Here is a 23,963-nt window from a genome sequence, read left to right as displayed (position 1 = left end):
AGCTGAAAATGTGCACCTTCGCATGGCCACCAGAACTCAAGCGCCGGCCATGGTGATGGTGTGGGCTGCCATAACAGCCGATGGTCGCTCTGCGCTCGTATTAATCGACCGTGTCATCAGAATAAATGCCGAATATTGTGGAGAAAATATGGAGGATGTGTTAAAGTCTTGGGCACGCAAACCTTGGACATTCCAACAGGAATTAGGACGCGTAACTTAAGAATGGATACAAAATGAGGTTCTTCGCTTCATTTCCAGCCCACAATAGCCACCAAAATCTCAGGATACCAATCCGTTGGACTATTGTGTCTATGTTTTTTGGAAAGCAAGGTTGGCACTAAAAATACCAAAGTGTCGATAGCCTCAAGCAAGCGCTTCGCAGGGAGTGGACCAAAATACCGTAGAGCAACATTCGGGCAGCGTGTGACGGTTTCATTGGCCGGTTGAAGGCAATAATTGGTGCCAATGGTAACCAATTCCAAAAAATTTAAACTTATTATAAAATTTGATGATATTTCCGACATTTTTTGCTTTTATTCAAAAAAAAAAAAAAATATGGCGTTTGACTTTGTTGCAGTTTTTTTATCTCACCCTGTAGGGTTCGAGATATTGAAAACTCTCTTCAAAGTTCACACAAACAACCCCTTTTTGTACCTCACCCACAAAGGGTCACAATTTTAAATATATTTATTTCTCATAACCAGAAACCTAAGATGAATATGGGCTTTATGATTTCGCATAAAATTGGATATAAATGTTCGATATTTTTGTAATACTGCCCAAACCAATATTTATACCCTACACCACAAGGTGGTCAGGGTATTATGTCTTTGTGCATTTGTTTGTAACAGGCAAAAGGAAACGAGATAGACCCATAGTTCCTTTTGATGATCTGCATAGAATCACATTCTGAGTCGATTTATGCATGTCCGTCCGTCCGCCTGTCCGTCTGTCCATGTATTTTTGTAAACAAAGTACAATTCGCAATTATTGCTCTATCCAGATGAAATTTTGTACAAATCATTTGTTTGGCCCAAGGACGAACATTATTAAAATTGGAGATAATTGGTCAAAATTTAGATATAGCTCCCATATATATCTTCGTCCGATTTGCCTTTTATTGTGCTCCAAACGTGTAATATCAGCCCGAATAGTATGGAATTTTGCACATACAACCAAATTAGGCCTGAAAATAAGTATGCAAAATTTGATCGAAATCGGTTCAGATATAGCTTAGCTCCCATATATATTGTTCATCCGATTTGTTATTTTTGTCCTCCGCAGCCGTAATATGCACTCTGTAACAACAATATTTGGGAAGATATATCAAATACAGCACTGAATTACATTTGCTAAATTTTGTCGAGATCGGTTCCGATTTGGATATAGCTCCCATATATAACTTCGTCCGATTTACCTTATATTGTGCACCAAATATTTGTCCAAATGGGACGGAATCTACCACATACGACAGAATTGAGTCTAGAAGTATGTCAAATTTGCTGAAAATTTGTTCAGATATAGCTATAGCTCCCATATATACTGTTCATCCGATTTGTCATATTTGTTACCCACAGCCGTAATATGCACTCCGTATCAACGATATTCAGGGAAATATATCAAATACAGCTCAGAAATATCTTTGCAAAATTTGGATATAGCTCCCATATTTATTTTTATCCGATTTCAAATTAATTGTGCCCCAAATGGGCGATACAAGTCCGAATTTAAAAGATACAATGCTTCGGCATATTTAGTCCTTTGAACTTTAAATAATAATTATAATCATAGCGTGTATGATTGAATTCTCCCATAAAAACTTTTAATTGTTATGCGGAGCTCTACTTAATTAGCAAAGTGGTGTAGGGTATCATAAAGTCGGTCCCGCCCGACTTTAGTACATTCTTTACTGGTTTTATTTGTATTAGATGAAGTATGAAAAGTGAATAATTGGGTCGCCTATATCTGGTACCTCAAGCACGTTTTAACAATTTTAACATTTTCTAAAAATTATCACATATCTCATATAAATTGAAGGAAGTAACCAATATAGCCCTAACCTGGCACGTCGCAATATTTATATTATATTTATTTAGGTCCTATATGAAATGGACAATATTGGACCATTCCTTCGGAACCTACTCCATAGAGGGTCAACCATTTGAATAATCATAACAAAAGTCAAAATATATTTAAAAAATCGAACATTGGCTGAGGGTATAGAGGGTATAGACGACTGAGACTTTTTAACGTGTTTACTTGTTATATTAAGTCTATCTTTCTGATAGTGGTGTAGGCTATTATATAGTCGGGCATTGCTACATTCCTTACCGATTCTATATTAAATTTTGGTTGATGAGTTTGCAAAGTTTTTTTTTTTTTGTTTTGCTTTTTGACCAAAGTTTTAATTAACATTTAAATGAAAAAAATACTTAAAGGAGGTCATCATCATCAACATTAACTTGAGCTTGCTCTCAGCATAATTTTGGGAACTAATTTCCATAGAGAGCACTTATTGTGGAAAATTCTGTGAAAACCCCAAAAAACAAAATACATATCTATAACATCATGTTAACATAAAATTTACATATTCACATCCATACATACACACACACACAAAGAACCCAAAACGTTTTGACTTTGTGTGGAGTGTAAGGAAATTACTATAACAAGCCACTACTTCCACTTCAAGATTTAAGCTGACGTCGTTGTTGCTGGCAGCGTAACGAAAAGCCGTTACGTTGGAAAAAAAAGATTCACAAAAAAAAAAAATTAAATCTGTTCCAAAGAAATGTGTGTCATGGTTGCTACCATCTGCCACCTCCATTTCCCCAACAACCTTTTGCTTTGCCAGTCCTGCCTCCATCGTGGTGTTTGTTTTTTTTTTTTTTTTTGTTTATTACGGCTGGGCCATAACATTTTGAGCCAATTACAACATGTTTTTAGACCAGTAAAATGAGGTGTAACGTCGTTCATTCAAAACAGTGATTCGACGCTGCTGAATGAGAAGCGTTTTGTTTTTTTTTATTATTTTTGTGACTTACAGCGATGAGGAGAGGAAAACATCAAGATAATAAGGTTATAACTTAACTTTTACTTGTAGTATTCTTTTGCTTGGAGATTGTCCGGATTCAGTTTTTAACTCTTCGGTGGGTAATTAAGGCAATTGGGGGGACTTCTTGACAATATCTGGCTAGGCCTAATCAGCAGGACGAAAGACGATGGTTTTATATTAACAATTTAATGTAGTCTTGTCACTTTTTAGTCTAGCTTGGTTCAGATCCAATATTTTTCCACAGTGTGATATAAGGTGAAAATGTTGGGCTTGGGAAATTTCAGAAGGCCAAAAATGGATGTAACTCCAGATTGGAGGGATTCGTATCAATATCATAAACAAAAATATTGCAATAAAATCTACCCCAATTTTTATACCCTCAGCCATATGACTGGAGAGGGTATATATTATTTTATACGGTCGGTCAAATGTGTCTAGTCAAAATAACAGTCTCTTTAGAGACGAGCTAGCGATGTCCTGTCCGATGTCCGATGTCCGTCTGTCTGTCTAACTCTTGAGGGGAGTATCCGATTTGGTCCTAACTTGGTACATCGTAATAATATTGTCAAACTCAAATCGAGTTCGGAGATGGGCAATATCGGTCCACTCCTCCTCCAAAAAAAGATCAAAATTTTCACAGAAAATTATTTTCTTCACAGAATAAAAGAGGATGATGTTATTTTGTGCAAACTTTGCAAATCACAATATTTTTAGTAGTTTTATGTCAGGTCCGAAAATGGAAAATATCGGTCCACTCCAACATAGACCTCCCAGACAAAGGGGCAAAATTTGGAATAATTATAACTGTTATAAAATGCGAAGTAAGCATCCGATTCTCTTCAATTTTCACACATCAATATTTTTAGTAACCCAAAATCTGGTGTAAATATGGAATATGGTACTCACAAAGGGTCAAATTTCTGAATAATTATATTTCTTATAATTTGCAAAATATATATCCGATTCTCTTCAAATATCAAAATGTTTATCACAATATTTTTATCAATCCAAAATCTGTTGTGAATATGGAATATGTTGGTCCATTCCTTCTGGTAAACAACAACCGACCCCCCCCCCCACAAAGGGTCAACACTTTAAATAATTATATTTCTTATAATTTACTAAATATATATCCGCTTCTCTATCCATGAAGATGGAATGTATCGATCCACTCCTTCTGGTACCTTCAAAAGTTCTGGTGTGAAGATGATAGATATCGGTCCACTTCCAATATTTCCTTCATATATTTCAAGCACTTAATTTTCTTCATTTTCCAAAAACTACTACATTTCTCATGCTAAGGTATATAAAGTAGTCGATAATAGTCCAAATGTGGAAAATTTATTTGAGACTTAGGACAGATACAAAATTGACAACATCGGCCCACTCCTTTGGACCCCCCTCCCATAAAGGGTCAACAGTCTGAATAATCATAACGCAAGTCAAAATATATCCAAATAAACGAACAGTGGCTGAGGGTATACATCAGCCGGCAAAACTTACTGATACTTTTTAGCTAGTTTTATTGACTTATTATTTACGGAGGTGGGTTTGGAAATGCGTTCTAAGTGTAAGACCTGTACTAGATAGGGTGCAATACAGTTTTGGGTGAATATATATGGGTGAAATATTGAAATTAGTTACGGAAAGACATATTTCTCTACCACAGGCACCAACAATGACATCTATATCAAATTTCAGGATTTCTTTTACCCCACACCAAATTTAGTACCATTTAGTACTTTTCGGACGCATTTCCAAAACTGCCTCCATGTTTTAACTTCAAATACCAACAGAAAATTCAATTTAAAATTTCAGGATTTACGTTCTATCCCCTCACCCAATACCCAATTTAGAACCACTTAATACAATTATAGTACACATGGTGAAAATCATCTCCATATCTCCAAATACCAACACAGAGACCTCAACATCAAATTTGAGGATTTCAACCATATCCCTTTATCCAATGCCAAATTTAGTACTATTTAGTACTTTTCATACAATTTAGTAGCATTCAGAACTTTTTTTTAACAATTATAGTACGCATCCAATCAAAACAATCTCCACATCTCAACCTCCGATATTAATAGTAACCTTAATAAAAATTTCAAGATTTCAGCTCTTTAATTTCTCTTATTACCAAATAAAGTAGCATTTAGTACCTTTCGTACTATTATAGTACACATTTCCAAAACCACTTCCATATCTCAATTTCAGATACCAATATAAATTTCAATATCAAAGTTGAGGATTCCAGCTCTTTCCCTTCATCCAATACAACATTAAGTAACATTCACTACTTTTCGTACAATTATAGTACTCATTTTCGAAACCACCCTCATATCCTAACCACAGGCACCAACTGTGGCATCTATATCAGGACTCCAGCTCTATTCATTTACCCAATACCAAATTTAGTACTATTTTGTAGTTTTCGTACAATTATAGTACACATTTCTCAAACCACCTCCATATCTCAATTCCCGATACCAACAGATAATTTAACATTAAATTTGAAATTTAGTACTATTTTGTACTTTTCGAACAATTATAGTATCCACATAAAAACAATCTCCAAATCTCAACCTCCGATACCAACAGTGATCTTAATATAAATTTAAGATTTCGGCTCTTTAATTTCTCTTATCACCAAATTTAGTAGTATTTCCAAAACCACCTCCGTATCTCAATTTCAGATACCAAGAGTAATCTCAATATCAAATTTCGGGATTTCAACTCTATCCCTTCACCCAATACCCAATTTAGAACCACTTAGTACTTTTCGTACAATTATAGTACCCATATTCGAAACCATCTCCATGTGTTAATCACAGACATCAACGGTGACGTCTATATCAGGACTTTAGCTCTATTCCTTCACCCAATACCAAATATAGTACTATTTAGTACTTTTCGTACAATTATAGCACATATTTCCAAAACCACCTTCATATCTCAATTCCCGACACCAACAGTGAATTAACATTAAATTTGAAGATTCCAGCCCTATCCTTTCACTCAATACCAAATTTGGAGCCATTAAGTAATTTTCGTACAATTATAGTACACATTTCTAAAACCATATCCCAATTCCAAATACCCACAGTGAATTAACATTAAATTTGAAGATTCCAGCCCTATCCTTTCACTCAATACCAAATTTGGTACCATTTAGTAATTTTCGTACAATCATCGCCAAATCTTAAACACAGATACCATCAGTTACCTAAATATAAAATTTCAGAATTTTATCTCTATCCCTTCATCCAATATCAAATATAGTACAATTCAGCACGTTTCGTACAATTATAGTACACATTTTCGAAACCTCCCCCATATGTCCAGGCTAAACATGTAAAGCGACCCTAATACCAAATTTTAGATTTAAATCACTATCTGTTCACACAATACCGAATTGTACCAAATATAGTACTATTTAGTACTTAGCACTTGTAGTACCCATTTCCAAAATTATCTCTTTATCAGAAACCTACCACCAACAGGAGCCACAATAAAAAATGTCAGCTTCATATGTTCACCCTAAACCAAACTCTTACAAATTAAGTACTATTTAGTACAGTTCGCACATTTAGCACACATTTTCAAAATCCCCAAACCAAATATCAATCTCATTTTCCAACCTTGATTCTCATACCAAATTTCAGTTTTTAGCTGTAGCCTTTCAAATAATATCAATTGGTACCATTTACAAGTTTAGTATTATTTTAGAACTTTAATGTTCGAATTTTCTGCAGTCCATCAGTGACCCTCATTCCAAATGTCAGGATTCTAGCTCATTCCGTTCTGTTTCAATTTTAGTACCATTTAGTACATTTCGCTCACTTATTATTATACATTTCCAAAACCAACTTCTTTCGTTCCAAAAAATTTTAGCTTTATCCTTTCACATAATACCAAATGGTAACATTTTAGAACTTTTTGTAAAATTTAAATTCGAATTTCCGAAAACCCTTTGGTACATCTATTCTGTACTCCATCAGTAACTCGCGTTTTAAATTTCAGAATTCTAGCTCATTTCTTTTATTTAAAGTATTCAATTTTTAGTACTTTTCGCACCCTTTTAGTGTGAACTTCGAAAACCCAGCCTAAGACTGGCCCTATACACTAAGTGGGACTGGCCCTCATGCAAAATTTCAAGATTCTAGTTTCAGCCGTTTTTCTGGGCCTTGATTGGCCAGTCTGTCATTTATTTTACTACTCTTTTGTAAATATACTACCCAAAAAACTTGTAAAAAAATTAACGTGAAAGAATTTCATTTTCTTTGTTTACATTTTTTTCTCTCAACTTTTGTTTTTATCATCACTTCTTCAGTGGCACAAAAGAATTTCAACAGAAATAAAACAACAAAACTAGATTCCCCCAAAAGCAGGTTTCTCGAATAAAAAAAAAAAAACGTATAGAAAATAATGACGTTCTATAGACTTAACGGAGTTGTTATGGGTTTGCTTTTCAATAGGCCAAGAGATTTTCTAAAAAAAAAAAATCGGAACAAAAACACCGTAATTAGGTTATTTTTTTAGCCTAATTAAAATATAATCTAAGGTTGAAAATTTGATTAAAACCATTCTTTGTTTTGAAGTTTCTATTAAATCAACGTTTCGCAAAAGAGTAAAAGTTTGTTTTTTGTTTCTTCTCCTCAAGGAGGTCATAGTGAAATTTCGTGTGTGGGAAATCAATTTAATTTAAGTTTCTAGCAATTTTGGACATCCACCCAGATCCCAGCAAAATATGCTAACCGAAAGCACTACAACTTATGAAAAAACTACCAGCAGCCCTGAAATATGATCTGTATTACCAGCAGGCCAAAAAATAATTAGTTATTAAAAAAATTAATGGTGTATTTTTTTGTTTAAATCCTCGATTAAGTGTCCTTTTTTGAATATCCCGGAATAAAAAAACACGGTTACCAGTCCTGACATTCATATTTTAACATTTGAAATGTTAATCAACGCGTTTGGTTCCTTCGCCTTATGGGGAATTCGGAATTTTACAGTTTATGAGGGAGGTTTATCATCAGGAACTACTTAGAAATCTCGTTGGAGCTGTGATTTTGCAGAATTTCGACCACATTTTTGGGAAAGTAATAATAAACGAGTAAAAATGAGTCTGAAGCTAGAATTTTGAAATTTTGCATGTGGTCCAATGTTGGTGGGTAGGAATGAGGTAAAGCTGTTTTTTTTTTTTAATTCGGACTAGAAGTGTACTAAAAGTACTAAAAATCACTTTTCGCACCTTTTAGTATTTTGCGAAAGGATACAACTAAAATCTTTGACATAAAAATTTAATTTGGTACAAAATTTATGTTTCGGAAATACGTACTAAATGGTACTTAATTTGGTATTTGGGTAAGGGACTGAGTCGAACGTCTAAATTTTGGAATTAGAATCACCTTTTGTGGGATTTGGTTGACGCATGGCTGGAGAATTAGGAATATGTACTAAAAAAGTTGAAATGTACTAAATAGTATTAACTTTGGTATTTGGGAAAGGGATAGAGCTGGAAATGTGAAATTTGAAGTGATAGACTTTGATATTGTTTAGGTTAGACAAACTTAAAGGTTTTACGAAAATCTAGCATACCTGTACCAAAAGTATTAAAATACACTAAATTTGGTACCATTTGGAATTATAATAGTATAATCATAAAATTTATATTAGAATCAATAATTGAAAATGAGCTTGATTATGGGGGTGGTTTTGGAAATGTGTACTACAATTGTTCAAAAAGTACTAAATATTGTACCAAATTTAATACCATTTTGGGGTTGCAACTGGTGCGTAGGTTTAAGATAAAGAGTTGGGGTTGAAATTTTTTTGAGCAAGTATACGAAAGGTACTAAATTGTACTGATATTGCATGAAATCTGAAATTTTGCATTAGGATCACAAGTTAGCGTATTGGATTGGGAATTTAAGTTTGTTCTGAAAATGTGTAGTTCAAGTGCACGAAAAGTACTAAATAGTACTATATATGGTACCATCTGGAATTATGTGAACCGATAGTGGTAAAATCTTGAAATTTATAATGAGAATCAATTATTGGAAATGGAATTGATGATTACTAATGTTATCTGTTTTTGAGATTTGAAGGAGATTTAGAAATGTGTTCTAAATGGTACTAAATTTGGTATTAGGTGAGAGGATAGAGCTGGAATCCTAAAATTTTATACTGAGGTCCCTGTTGGTATCTGGTATTGAGATATGAAGATGGTTTCAGAAGTGTGTACTATAATTGTACAAAAAGTACTAATTTGTACTAAATTGGTATTGAGTGAAGGGATGGAGATAATAATTACTGTGAGTATCTGTGTTTGAGATTTGGTGGAGGTTTAGAAATGCGTCCTGTATTCGTATAAAAAGTTCTTAATGGTACTGAATTTGGTATTGGGTAAAAGGATGGGGCCTCCTCAAGTTTGAGGATTTGAGGATCAATGGAGGTTTGGAACTTTGTAAGGTTTTAAAAATATGTACTATAATTGTACGAAAATACTAGTACTAAATAGTATTTAATATTGTACTGAGTGAAGGAATAGAGCTAGAATCTTCAAATTTGATACTGAGGTACCTGTTGGTATCCGGAATTGAGATATGAAGATGGTTTCGGAAGTGTGTACTATAATTGCACGAAAAGTACTAAATGGTACTAAAGTTGGTATTCGGTGAAGGGATAGAGATACAATTCTGAAATTGTATATTTGGATTACTGAAGGTGTCTGTATCCGAGATTTTGAGGTGGTTTAGAAATGCGTACCATATTTGTACGAAAAGTATTAAATGATACTAAATTTGGTATAGGTTGAAGGATAAGGCTGTAATCTTCAAATTTGATATTGAACTCCCTATTGGAATCCGGAATTGAGGTATGAAATTGGTTTTGGAAATATGTACATGTAATTGTACGAAAAGTACTAAATGACACAAATGTTGAAATATACAAATGTTTGAAAAATGGTAAAAACTTTGGATCGCTGTGAGTGTCTCGTATGGAAAGAGATATTGATTGTTTTGGATATGCGTACTAAATGCTTAAAAATGTGCCGTTGGGTGTTCGGATAGATATGGAATTCTGAAGTTTGATATTGAAGTAACTATTGGTTTCTGGGATTTACATATGACGATGCTGACTTATTTTCGGACAGAAAAAATGGATGTAGGTCCATTGTGCAATGGTTTTATAAATATCCTCCTTGCTAAACTTCAAAAAGAACGATTTTTAAGACTTTTTCGGTGTAAAAGATAATTTTTTTCTAATATTCTTTCCGAAAAATGGAAAAAACTTGAATAATATATAAAACCTTGAATGTCTGAAAATTTAGTGGGATGTTTGAAGTTTTTATAAAAAAAAGCCTAAAAAGGCTCTTAGCAAATGTTCCGGAATGATCTTTCCAATGTTGTCCAAAAACCCCCTTATTTCAATGAGGAATTTTGTGGAGGTTTCACATGATATGTAACATTAGATTATAAAAATCTATAGAAAAGACTTTATAAAATAACTAAAAGTTCAAACAAAACACATTCATTTTAGAAACATTCAAAACAGCTGATCTCTTGAAAGAATTCCTCAAAAGATGTTTTTGTTAATTTTCGCTTCTTGTATAACATGCTAATTAACGCCAAACATTAATAACAAAACGGCACAGTAGCCTTTGCTGAAAGCTGAAGAAAAACTGAAAGAAAATTGAAATTACCAAACCGTAACGAAAGTAACAGTTATCTAAATATATTGTTGTAGAAAACACACACACACAACAAGCTTATTGTCAAGTTTTTTGTTCAGCTGATGATAGCTAATAGCTGGTTGGTTGGTTGGTTGGCCGTTTGAAGAAAAGTAAACAAACCGCCTGAGGATTTTGGTGGAGATAAATCTCTAAATGCTGTCATTCTACTATTGCTGCCACTATTCGGCGTTCGCTCATCCATAATACCGAACATGCATTGAAAGTAATAGAAAAGACTTTCACTTGAAAAATATATACAGTTCATTCCGAATATTTTCGATTTGGATAAAATGGAGGGAAAATATGACATGAATGTCTGTGAATTATTAGATTAGCTAAATATTATAAAATTTCACAAAATAGGGTGATATTAAAAATATTTCATTGAAATGATCAATTCCCAGTGTAAACCTCCCAATTATACCAAATATTGGTTTACATTTCGATATTTTATTTTTTGTCACCATTTATAGAGACTCGACTGTAGTTTGCTGCCATAGAGTTTTATACATCATTAAATGATTTGCACTGACTGTGAGTGGAAAGATCTGGAGTACATCCATGTGATGGTGATGACGATGACAACATAAAGTCTCTTTGATGTTAGTAATGACTCTGACTGTCTCTTTATTTGACTAAAGATGGACAAATAAAAAATCGCTTTGCTAAAAGATATAATTATTTTAATAATGCTCTAAATCTTCAAAAAGACAGTATGCGAAAATCCGCATTTATTTGGTGCGTGAATTATTAAAATTTATGTAGTTCAATTGTTTACAATAAAACTGTGCGACATTTTTTTTTATTCCAAAATGGCAGGAAAAGCTCCAATAGATTATGAAAGTAGAACTGAAATAAACGACACGTGTATCAAGTTTTTAAAATTAGCATGGCAAAGTAACCTAAGCAGGAGGAGGAGGTCTCATCCTTTTCCATATTTTTTTGAGATTTTCGGTTAAGATTCCTATTCCTATGCATTTTAGGTATAAAGTGCCTTTCCACACAAGGAATATATTTTTTTAAAAATCCACGAATATGGGTCCTTGAAAAAAAATAAAAAAATCCTCGATTATGAGACCTTAAACCCTTAATTTTTGTTAAAAACATACACGACGAAACTACTTCAAGAATATTTTAAAAAATCCACGATTCGAAAAATCTTCCATTATTGATCCATAAAAAATAATTACAAACATTTAAAAAATAAAAAGAAATACCCGATTTGAAATGTTTACAGGTCTAAAATTATAAATCCTTGAAAAACCCCTTTTTTAAAAATCCACGATCATAGGTCCTTATTTTCTGTTTAAAACATACACGACCAAAAGTACTTTAAAAATATTTTAAAAAGGCCACGATTTTAGACCTTTTTTACAAAAAAGGTTAACGATTATAGGTCCCTACGCATTTTTACAAAAATCTACGATTATTGATCCTTGAATAAATTATACAAAAATTCACGATTAAAGGTCTTTATTTTTTTTTAAATAGCTTTGCGTTTAAAACATCTACTACTAGAGTACTTCAAAAATATAAACAAGTAAAAAAGCTGTGAGTTCGGCTGGGCCAAACTTTGAATACCCTCCACATTTTGCAAAGAATTTGGCAATTTTCAAAAAAATAAAATCAGTTAAAAATTCTGTTAAAATCTTACTGAATGTAGCCGTTATATAAGGGGCCAATACGACGGTGTGGACCTGCATGGGAAACTTTTGTCATAAGCCATTACAATATTCAAATGCGAAACTTGAAAAAGAATCGATGAATAATGTCGATAAAATCATCAAAGAGCCGAATATCAGGAGGTATCTTTATATGGGGGCTAGGCTGTAGTATCCATGACGAACTTCAAATAACAAATTTGAAATATTTCCGGTGAATAATGTCGCTTAAATCACCAAAATACCGAATATCGGGAGGAACGGTTTTATGGTGGCTATAGGAAAACGTGGACGAGCACAGACAATTTTCTGTCATAGGTTGTAGTATCCATTACGGACTTCAAATAACAAATTTGAAACATTTCCGGTGAATAATGTAGCTAAAATCATCAAAATACCGAATATCGGGAGGAACTGTTTTATGGGGGCTATACGAAGACGTGGACCTGCACAGACTATTTTCTGTCATAGGCTGTAGTATCCATTGCGAACTTCAAATAACAAATTTGAAACATTTCCGGTGAATAATATCACTTCACCTAAATACCGAACATCGGGGGGAACCGTTTTATGGTGGCTATACGAAAACGTGGACCTCCACAGACAATTTTCTGTCATAGGTTGTAGTATCCATTACGAACTTCAAAATCCCAAATTTGAAGCAGTTCTGGTGAATAATGTCGCTAAAACCGAATATCGGGATGTACCGTTATATGAGGGCTATACGAAGACGACTATTTTCTGTCATAGGCTGTAGTATCCATTGCGAACTTCAAATAACAAATTTGAAACATTTCCGGTGAATAATGTCGCTTAAATCACCAAAATACCGAAAAAAGGGAGGTACCATTATATGGGGGCCTACATGACCGATTTTCAATACCAAAAGTCCTGCAGACATACCATACATTTAAGTAAAATTTTATCAACCTTCTTTATTTCGTTCGGAATCTAGAATGATTTCCACAGACGGACGGGGTCAAAAATGTATATTTCGAGGTGTTACAAACGGAATGAGAAACTTAATATACAGCCCATACTATGGTGGAGGGTATAAAAATATAATTAGGTGAAGCCTGACTATTTTGCGATAAAATGACTATTGAATTCCAAATAAAATGCCAACATTTTTCAAATCAAAAAATATTTTTTAAAAATTAGAACTTTTACAAATATATTTTTAAAAATCCACGATTATAGGCCCTTGAACATTATTTAAAAAAATAGGTCCTTTAAAATATTAAAATAATCCAAAATTCGCATTTAAAAAAATCCAGAACGAAGCCCTTCTAAAATATTTCTTTAACATCTAACATATAGTTTTTAAAGAAAAAATCCAAAATTGTAGGTCCTTAAGTATTTCCTTCATAAAAAAGTCCACGACTAAAGGTCCTTAAAAATATGTTTAAAAAATCCATAATAGGCACATGCAAAAAATATTTAAAAAAAGCAATTATAATTGTCTTTAAGAATATTTTTAAAAAAAATCCCAAAATATTTTATACAAATCCATGGTATCTAGCCAGAAAGGTCTTTTAAACATATATTTAAAATTCTGTGATTCTTGAACAAAAAGTCCTTTACGAATCCGGATTTCGGAGTTTTAAAAGTTTACAGTGCAAAAAAATCTAAATAAAGTGGAAGAGGGGCCAACCTCTTCCACATTTTTTTTAATTGTTGGAATAAGCTTCTTTAAAATCCTAGCATCACAGGTGCATTATCTCTTCTTAAAAATTTCGTTTCCATAATTCTAATCTATTTTCATCCCATATCTGAATATCTAATGTCAGGGCCTTGAGGTGTTTTGACTAAGACACTGTTAAAGAGCTGGTGTGAGACGAGAAATTAATTTTATTTTAAAACACTTTCATAAAATTGTGGAAAATGATAATTTATTTAAGATATTTTACTCGGCACGCCCACTATGCATGACATTCTGCATGTAGAAATATATTGTTTAAAGTGAAAACATGTAAACATTGTAAAAAAATCTCGAATCTCCAAAAAAATACTTCTCAACATGTCAGCTTTTAAATCATGTTTTTATATTTTTTTGAAAAATTCTTCATAGTGGCGCCCAACGTCATTCAATTTAAATGTGTTCGACATTTTCGATTCAACTGAATTTACTAACCTCAAAATCCATTTGAATTTCCTTTACCTTTGAGAATTCTTTGTGTCGCTGTCTATTGACCCATTTTCCAAACTACAATTTTTTCAGCTCTTATCGCCAATACCACCAAATTAATTTCCATGTTTTCGTAATTGCACACGCTTCCGCAGAGTTGCCACTTTAAGGAATATTTTTCTAAGGAAATTCCCCCGATTCAATATTTTGATTTTATTTACCGGAATCTTTTCAAATTTCGTATTTAGAAATCGTACTGGGTACCTACAGCCTGTGACAAAAAAAATGTGTATGCAGGTCTAGGTCTTCATATAGCCCCGATATAACGTATAGTCCCTATATTCGGTATTTTGAAGAATGTAGCTACATTATTCACCCGATTTTTTTTTTCGTTTCGTATTTGAATATTGTAAAGGCTTATGACCAAAAGTTGCCTATGTCCAGGTCTTCGTATAGACTCCAATATAACTGCTATATTCGGTATTTTTAAGATTTTAACAGATTTTATTTTTTTAACGGATTTTATTTATTTATTTTTTTTTTTTTGAAAATTTCCTAATTCGTTCCAAATGGTGGAGGGTATTCAAAGTTCGGCTCGGCCGAGCATACTGCTTTTTTTTGTTTTTTTTTTTTATTTATTTTTTTTTTTTTTTTGAGGACTTCTTATAGCCCCTTTACAACGACACCTCCGTATATTCGGTATTTTGATGATTTTAGCTACATTATTAACCCGAATTTTTCGTTTCGTATTTAAATATTATAATGGCTTATGACAAAAGTTGCCTATGCAGATCCACGTATTCGTATAGAGTCCAATAAAACTGCTATATTCCGTATCTTTAAGATTTTTTAACGGTTTTTTAACGGATTTTTTTTTTTTTTTTTTTTTGAAAATTTCCAAATTCGTTCCAAAAGGTGGAGGGTATTCAAAGTTCGGTCCAGCCGATCTGACTGCCTTTTTACTGTTTTTTTTTTTGTTTTGAAAAATTTTTGTGTTTAATCTTCAGATTGGGCTTAGAAATATTATTTTAAACTTGAGATTGCGGCATAAAAGATTCTTCAAAAGTCCACGAGCCCATTTATCGGATTTCCCTTAACTATATTCTGTAAAATCACGAATTTAAACTTCAGATTGCGCTTTAATATATTCTTTTATAACACAGGATTTGAAATTTCAGATTGGAACTTTAGATTACGCCTTAAATTATTCTCCTAAATCCACTAGCTTATGCGTCAAATTTCGGCTAAATATATTCTTTTAACATCAATTGGCGTCATAAAATATTCTTTTCAAACGTCAGCAGTTCAAATTTCAGATTGGGCTTTAAAATATTCTTTTGAACTTCAGTTTTGCGCCAAACAAATATTCTTTAAAAATCCATAAGTTTGTGCCTTCCGATTGTGCCCAAGAATATTCTTTAAAAAATGTGTTTAAACATTTCAGATTGGGCATAAAAACTTCTGATTGTGGCTACAAATCTTCTAAAATTGATGAGTTAACCTTTCATATTGCGCCTAAAAATATCCTTTAAAAATTCAAATTAAGTGGCGCCCAACAGTATCACTTAAGAGAAAATAGCTCCCTCTAGAAAGAAAGAAAACTATAGATTTCGGCTCAAAATATTCTTTTGAAAATCCGGAATTAACAATTTCAGATTGTGCCTATAAATATTCTTCCAAAATCCATGAGTTAAAATTTCATATTGCGCCTAAAAATATTCTTTAAAAATTCAAATTAAGTGGCGCCCAACAGTATCAGTTAAGAGAAAATAGTCCCCCCTGGAAAGAAAGAAAACTTCAGATTTCGGCTAAAAATATTCTTTTGAAAATCCGGAATTAACAATTTCAGATTGTGCCTATAAATATTCTTCTAAAATCCATGAGTTAAAATTTTTATTGCGCCTAAAAATATTCTTTAAAAATTCAAATTAGGTGGCGCCCAACACTATCAGTTAAGATAAAATTACCCCCTTTGGAAAGAAAGAAAACTATTAAAGGTCCTCTGTAAAAAGGTCCTCTCTAACATTTTTACTACTAATCTTTTGGCCATATATGGCAAGGCTAATATCTTCTAATGTATGTATGTACAACATATGTTCTTGTGTGTATATATCCCGCTGCTTGTAATATCGTATGTTACATTCGTCTATATGACGATTTGTTTGACATTTCTGGCGCAGCGTATGCGAACGCTGTGAAGTGTAAAAAGAAGATTCCAAACAGATTTTGCAATTCATTATTGACTTTCAAGTTGTTGGTGTTGCTGCACGCTGGAGGGAGTCAGCATGTTTTTTGTTGTATTCTCAATGCTGTTGGATTTTTTTTCTTTTTTTTTTTGTAAAAATGAATACGAAAAACAAACATGAACTCAATGCTTCGACGACACATGAACTGCTGAACTCTGACGATGATGATGACGATGAGCGTTCTAGAAGTAATATTTGCTCAACCCACTTTGCGATAGATATATTTTTTTCCAACTTTTTCTTCTCCTTTTTTTTTCTTCTTCTCAAAAAACAACACCCAATAAGTGAATGAGTGAACGAGCGAATGAATGACTGGCTGTTGGAACAAATGAATGCTTCAGTGAAATGCATATGAATGTAATATTGAGGGGTAGGGAGGGGAGGGAAGGAAAGGAGGCGGGTAGACAAACGACAACTCTCTGTGTTATAAAAATTAGCATGGCAAAGTGGGGCATCATTGCTGGCTTTCATTTCGAATCAATATGGCTCAAAATGGTTCGAAGATTCCAACCAACCAAAAAAAGGGTACAACAAATCTACAGCAGAATAATTTTTTTTTTTTTTTTTTTTTTGGAAAATTTATTCTATCATATCCAGGGTATTTTCATAGCTCTCCAAACCATTTTGTGCTGAACTCAAATAAATAACCCACCCAACCCATTGGGGCAAGGACTTTTTGGCATGGAATGCAAAAAAAAAAAAAAAAATTGCATGCCCCAATGGGTTAATTTATCATCATCAACATCATCATATTTTATCATCTCTCACTTTAAATACTTCACCAATTATTTAATTAATTTTCAAAATAAATTCAATTTGCCATATTTAAATTTGATTTACGCTTTTTTTCACAACTTTTATTTAATTCGTTTTCTTTTTCTTTTATTTCGTTTCTTTTCATCTCTTTTCCGTTTTGCTTCACACCACTGAATTGCTTGATTCGTTATGATTTTTGCTGATTTGGGTTTGCGCTAACATTAGAAATGTTTAAACATTGGCCTTCACAGTCTTTAGACGATCATTACAAAGAATTGGATTCCACTTAGAAGGAGAACGCCACCACCGACACCAACACCACCACCACCCATCCATACCTCCATCAAGAACGTGGCATTAGCATCAGACGGCAAACAAAATTTTGGCATTATCATCATCACCATCAACATCATCCATCCCCCTTAGGACCTACAGCCAGGAGAATTTGAAAAAAAAGAAGAAATATTGAAAAGTCATCTCCAATTTTTCCAATCAACAATTTTCTTTTGTATCTCTTTTTTTCCATTTCAACATCTAAATTCATCCGGAAACTGGAACCAAAAGGCGAAGAAGAATTAATTGGCCACAAACACACTGAAGCAACGGCGGCGGCAGAGGATCTTGGATTCCAAACCAATATACCTCAACAAATACCGCTCAACGATCCAAATCCACCCACCCCAAACAATTTTCTTTTACACAGCTCTCCTCTAAATCTTAATTTAGAGGAGTTCTTGGAATGTTGGAATACCCTCAACGTTTTACACGTACTGTCCCCGAACCCTTATTGACACAAACAAACACAACAACACATCAACAACAACAACAACCAAAACATCACCAACAACCACAGCCACTGCCACATCAAAACTTTCAAACACAACCAACAACAGCGGGATCAACTCACTACTATCCCAATCAACAGCAGCAGCAACAACAGGCATCATATCCAACAACGCCAGCTTCACCGGCCCATCAAACGCGCTATCCTCAACAACAGCAGCAGCAACAGCCACCACTACCACCGCCCTCCCAGCACCAGAGAAATCTCTCGACTGCCTCATCGTGTAGTGCCCAACACAAAAGTGTAACATTTAGTCAAGTGCCGTCGAACAGTGGCGATTATAGTGCCGGCAGCAGTAGTGGCAATTCCAGTTGTGGTGGTCAACAATCAATGGCGGGCAACATGAAGCACGGTAAGATTTTACTTTTCCCCGTATTATTTTAAAAATTCTACCAAAAATGTTCGACAGAACATAATAAGTATTTAAAATAAAGGTATCAGCTTAATAAGCTTTAAAGTGGCGCCCAACGATCTTCTTAAAAAAACTAGAGTATTTAATGGTTCCCCCATAGCTTGTATTGTTTCTCTTAATAGAGAAGGACAGTGGCATAAAAGGTGTCTTCCATAAGAAGACTCTTTTCGTCTTCTATGAGAAGACCTTACTGGACTTCTATGAGAAGACCTTCTCTTATACTAAGAGAAGGCCTTCTCGTCTTCTAAGAGAAGAACTTCCTGTCTTCTATAAGAAGAATTTTCGAACTTCTATGAAAAGACCTTTCGGACTTCCATGAGAAGACCTTTCTGGGCTTCTATGAGAAAACTTATCTGGTCTTCTATGACAAGACCTTATGGTCTTTTATGAGGAGACCTTCTAACCTTCTTTGAAAAGACCTCTTGGCCTTCTACGAGAATATACCTTCTAAGAAGACCTTTCCGTATTTTATTAGAAGACTTTCTCGACTTCTGGTCTTCTAGGAGAAGACCTTCACGTCTTCTATGAGAACACCTTCACATCTTCTTTGAGAAGACCTTTCTGGAGTTCTATAAGAAGACCTTCCTGGTCTTCTATAAGAATACCTTCGTGTCTTTTGTGAAAAGACCTTCTCGTCCTCTAAGAGAAGACCTTCTCCTCCTCTAAGAGAAAAACTTCTTGTCTTCTAGGAAAAGCCCTTCCCACCTTCTTAGAGTAGACCTTTTCGGTTTTCTGTAAGAAGACCTTTCTGGCTTTCCATAAGAAGCCCTTTGTGGTCTTCTATTCAGAGAGACCTTCTTTTCTTCTAAGATAAGACCTTCCCGTCCTCTAAAAGAAGATCTTCTCGTCCTCTATGAGAAGATCTTTTCGTCTTCCAAACGAAGAACTTCTCGTCTACTAAGAGAAGACCTCTTGGTCTTCTATAAGAAGATCTCTTGGTTTTCTTCTAACATATCGGCGCCCATCTTTTTAATTTATAATTAATTTGTATTAGTTCTGCCGCTTTGTTGATTATCGCAAAGACCATTGCCTGAAAAACACTGCACTTTCCATCCGACTTGTAGGCGTAGGCCATTCCTAGTTGGTCATACAAGACTCCGGCTGCCTTGCCTTTTGATTAGAGGTTTAATTTATACCTGCTTGGAGTCAATGTCTCAATTATGTCAAAATTTATAGTTAGGGACCCCCTAGAAATATTTTTTGGACAATCCAAAAGTTTAAACTTTAGACAGTTCCTTAAAATGTTATTTAAAATCCAAATTTTGTGGCGCCTAAAGGTATTGCTTAAAATTCATATGTTTATGAAATGACGTGTCGCCCTAGAGTATTCTGAAATTGTCAGGAATTTGGAGTATGGATCGCCCCTAAAATTATTCTCAAAAAATCCAAGGGTTTTGACTTTATTGGTGCTTGAAAAAAAAAGTGTACAATTCAGGCATCCAAAGAAATCCCCTCAATAGTTCCTAAAAATATTCCTTAGAATTCCTTGTCAATATTTTTTATAATTGGCAATTGTTAGCGCCTAGAAGTAATATTTGAACATCATTTGTCTCTAAAATATTCTTCGAAATAAAATAAAAACATTATCTAAAAATTCGCTGAATGATACCAATTTATAAATTAGGTTATGCCTAAAAATATTCTTCAAATTTAGTTTATGCCCTAAAATATTTAATAAAAAGGCAACCATTGGCGCCTTGCAATATTCTTCACATTTAGTTTATCACTTAAAATATTCAATAAAAATCCACCCATTGGCGCCTTGCAATATTCTTCGAAAGAGTCAACTGTTATTGAAGTCATTAACATTCTCAAAAAAATCATTATTGCCTACAAATATATCCTGGAAATTAATCTTATAGTGCTTAAAATTATCGGTTTCAAAAACACTGAACAAAAATTCACTATTTTAGAAATTAGATTACGCCTAAAATATTATTTCAAGATCCGCTCATTGACACCTAAAATAGTTTTCTAGAAATCCACCAATTTAGAATTCCCGTTACGCCTTAAAATTATCTATAAATATCCGCTCAGTAGAACCTTAAAATATTCGATTGATTACTTCCTTATACAATTCATTGGCGCCTTAAAATATACTTTAAGAAATGTACTCATTGGCGACAAAAATCAGTTTCTAAAACTCCGCTGGATTTGAAATTGGTTTACTGCTAAAGCTTTACTAATTATTGCCTAAACATATTCCTCGAGTCAATTAGTACCTCATAATCCAATCTCATTGGTGCCTAAAAGTCCACTGGTTTAGAAATCTGATAGTGCCAAAAAAATCCATGAGATTTCTGTCTAAACACATTCTTTAAAAATCCGCTTTTTTAGAATTCAGATAACTCCATAAAATATTTCATTAAAATCGGTCTACTGACTTTTAAAAAATTTCGTTTAAAAGTCCTCTCATTATTACCTAATAATATCCTTCAAGAATTCTTTCATTTGGCACCAAATATGCGCCTAAAATTATTCAGATTAGTTGAGTCAAAGATTTTTTTTTAACTTCACTCAATTTGTTTTTAGATATTGGAGGAAATTATGTAAAGACAACTTTTAAGAGCTTTGGCATGCATATAACTCTCCTGAGAGGACCTTCAAAAATAAATATAAAAATACGATTGTTTTCTAGGTCTTTAAAAATATAATACCTTTTACAGATGGTGTGTAGGCACGGATGGAGGATCTTTTTAATAGGTCTGCTCTTATGTAGTTGACCTAAAATACTCCATAGTTCGAAGATCTCTCGTTTATAATAAAGTCCTTTATGAATTTCCTATAGGACTTATGATAAAACTCCCTTTTACAGTGCTGAGAATAAAAGACTGAGGACCTCTTTATAGATCTCCTCTTATGAATTTAAAGCCCTTTACAAGTCCGAAAATAAAATATTTTGTTTTAGTATTTTATAGATTAACAAATTTCTTAAGAATAATTTCTAATTTTTAATTTCTAAAATCTCTCACCCTAGGAAAATCACAAGAAGACGTTTGCTACGTGGTAGCCAAATACGATTATGCAGCACAGGGAGCACAAGAATTGGATTTACGGAAAAATGAACGTTACCTTTTGTTAGATGATACCAAGCACTGGTGGCGTGTACAGAACAATCGTAACTTATCCGGATATGTGCCCAGTAATTATGTGAAAAAGGAGAAACCATCACTGTTCGATAGGTGAGTAGTACAATCGACAATAATGGCAATCGCAATCGAATAATCACTAATCCAATGTTTGTTTTTTTCTTTTTTACCAAAGACAAGTCTTGTTTTCATCCCCGAAAAAAATGCTTTCTTTCTTTCTTTAGCTCTTTGGCCTATTTTGCTTCGTTTAATTTATTTATTAAGTAGAAGATATTTTGTACAATATTATTATGTATGTTTGCTTTGTATATTATGTTATAAATGTATGTATGTTTATGTTATATTTTTTACGCCAAATTTATTCTTATAACACAATTTAGTTTGCAAATTTTATGGTATTTTCTTCTTAAATTGTACAAAAAAACATACTTTTCTTTCTTTCTAAATTCCCTCTAAATTGAGTGTTTGTCGTCTGCCCATTCACTCGTTCTGTGGGTTGCTGTTATCACAGCTGCCATTGAAGCCTTCAAAACATATTGTTATTGCCTTGTTATGAGAGTGCGTTCTCTCTCTTCTCCTCCCAACCCCAATTCATTCAGTAATTCATGTTCGACAAGCAGCACAGCCCCCCACTGTGTGTGTAACACTTTGAATTGGAAGAAGTTCATCATTTAGACTTTAGTTGTACCCCTATTGCTGACGGTGCGTGTTTGTCTGCCTGCTGCCTGCCGGGTCTTTCTCAATCTTTCGAAAGCGACAAAACGTATACTTATGAAGCGTTAAATTATCTCCTCATCCTTCTTTTTTCGTTAGAATAATAATAATAATAGCTATTAACCATTCTTGAAGCGTATGTTTTTATGTTTTTTTTTTTTTGATTCAGTTGTTCGGTCGTTTGTACTTTTTTATTTTTGTCTCGTTATGAACTCGCGTGGCACAATAATGGTGGTGAAAGAAGTACCCAGACAACACAGAGAGATATCATTTAAATGCCGCCTCCCCTTAAATTGTTTTTCTGTGATATGTTGATTTGTCTGTCTGTCTGTCTGTCCCCCAGTTATTGCTGGTTTGTTTTGATTGTAGTTTACGTAATATTTGTTGTAATAAAAAGTAATAAAAAAATTATTGATAAAAAAAAATACACTCATTGTTGCGCTCTCTCACATACCCCATAAGCTCAAACTTAAAGTAAATTAATGACGAAATCGTGAGGCTAACCTCAGCCCCAAAAAAGTGTCAATGAGAATATTGGGGACATATTTGAGATGAATGTAATCAATTGATAAACATTTTCATTTGGAATTAAACTTTGCAAACGTGTAACTATTTTTTTAGAAATCAAAAATACTTTTGATTTGATGTTGACCTTGGTCTTGTCCCAATAAAGCCGGTATTAAAAGTATATAGTATACTTTTACGGTGTGAATGATAAGTTGAAAGGTATACTCACCAGCTTTGTAGGGCTACAGAGGATATACATCGTTTGATGTAGCCTCACTGAGTTAGACTCTAGGTCTCTTGGAACGAAATCGGTTTCAGAAAAGTTTTCTAAAAACAAATCAAAAAATTTATGAAATGTTTATTTGAATTGATAGAACATTTCAGCCGGTATCTCCCAAAAAAATCATTCATTCGTGGATTTTTAAAATATTTTTTTTTCAAAGACCAACTGAGCTCTAAACGTGGATTTTTAACATCATTTTTTTCAAAGACCAACTGAGTTCTATGCGTGGATTTTTAAAATATTTTTTTTCAAAGACCAACAGAGCTCTAAGCGTGGATTTTTTAAGAGATTTTTTCAAGTATCAACGGAGCTCTAAGCTTAGATTTTTTAAAATATTTTTTTAAAGCATCAACAGAGCTTTAAGCGTGGATTTTTAAAAGAATTTTTTCAAGCATCAACAGAGCTCTAAGCTTAGATTTTTTTTAAATGTTTTTTTCAAGCACCAACAGAGATTTTTTAAAGGAGGTTTTTTAAGCATCAACAGAGCTCTAAGCATCGTTTTTTAAAAGAATTTTTTCAAGCATCAA

General features: G+C 33.4%; 1 protein-coding gene across 4 annotated transcripts in view; it reads left to right on the top strand.

Moving 5' to 3' along the window:
- LOC101891988 (cytoplasmic protein NCK1) overlaps positions 1 to 23,963 on the top strand; it is a 68,356-nt gene that overhangs the window by 37,651 nt on the left and 6,742 nt on the right. For 3 of the 4 annotated variants that reach the window (XM_059123975.1, XM_059123973.1, XM_059123972.1), the window contains 2 exons: positions 17,813 to 18,783; positions 21,821 to 22,025. In XM_059123975.1, the coding sequence (XP_058979958.1) occupies positions 18,327 to 18,783; positions 21,821 to 22,025 (662 nt within the window). In that variant the 5' untranslated portion in view covers positions 17,813 to 18,326. The remainder of the gene's footprint in view (positions 1 to 17,812; positions 18,784 to 21,820; positions 22,026 to 23,963) is intronic. The other variant, XM_059123974.1, reaches the window with a different exon arrangement.

The sequence above is a fragment of the Musca domestica genome, unplaced genomic scaffold (genome assembly GCF_030504385.1).
Source record: "Musca domestica strain aabys unplaced genomic scaffold, Musca_domestica.polishedcontigs.V.1.1 26, whole genome shotgun sequence".
Lineage (NCBI taxonomy): Eukaryota > Metazoa > Arthropoda > Insecta > Diptera > Muscidae > Musca > Musca domestica.
Note: the sequence above shows the minus strand (reverse complement) of the source record. Positions and strands in the feature narration are given on the sequence as shown.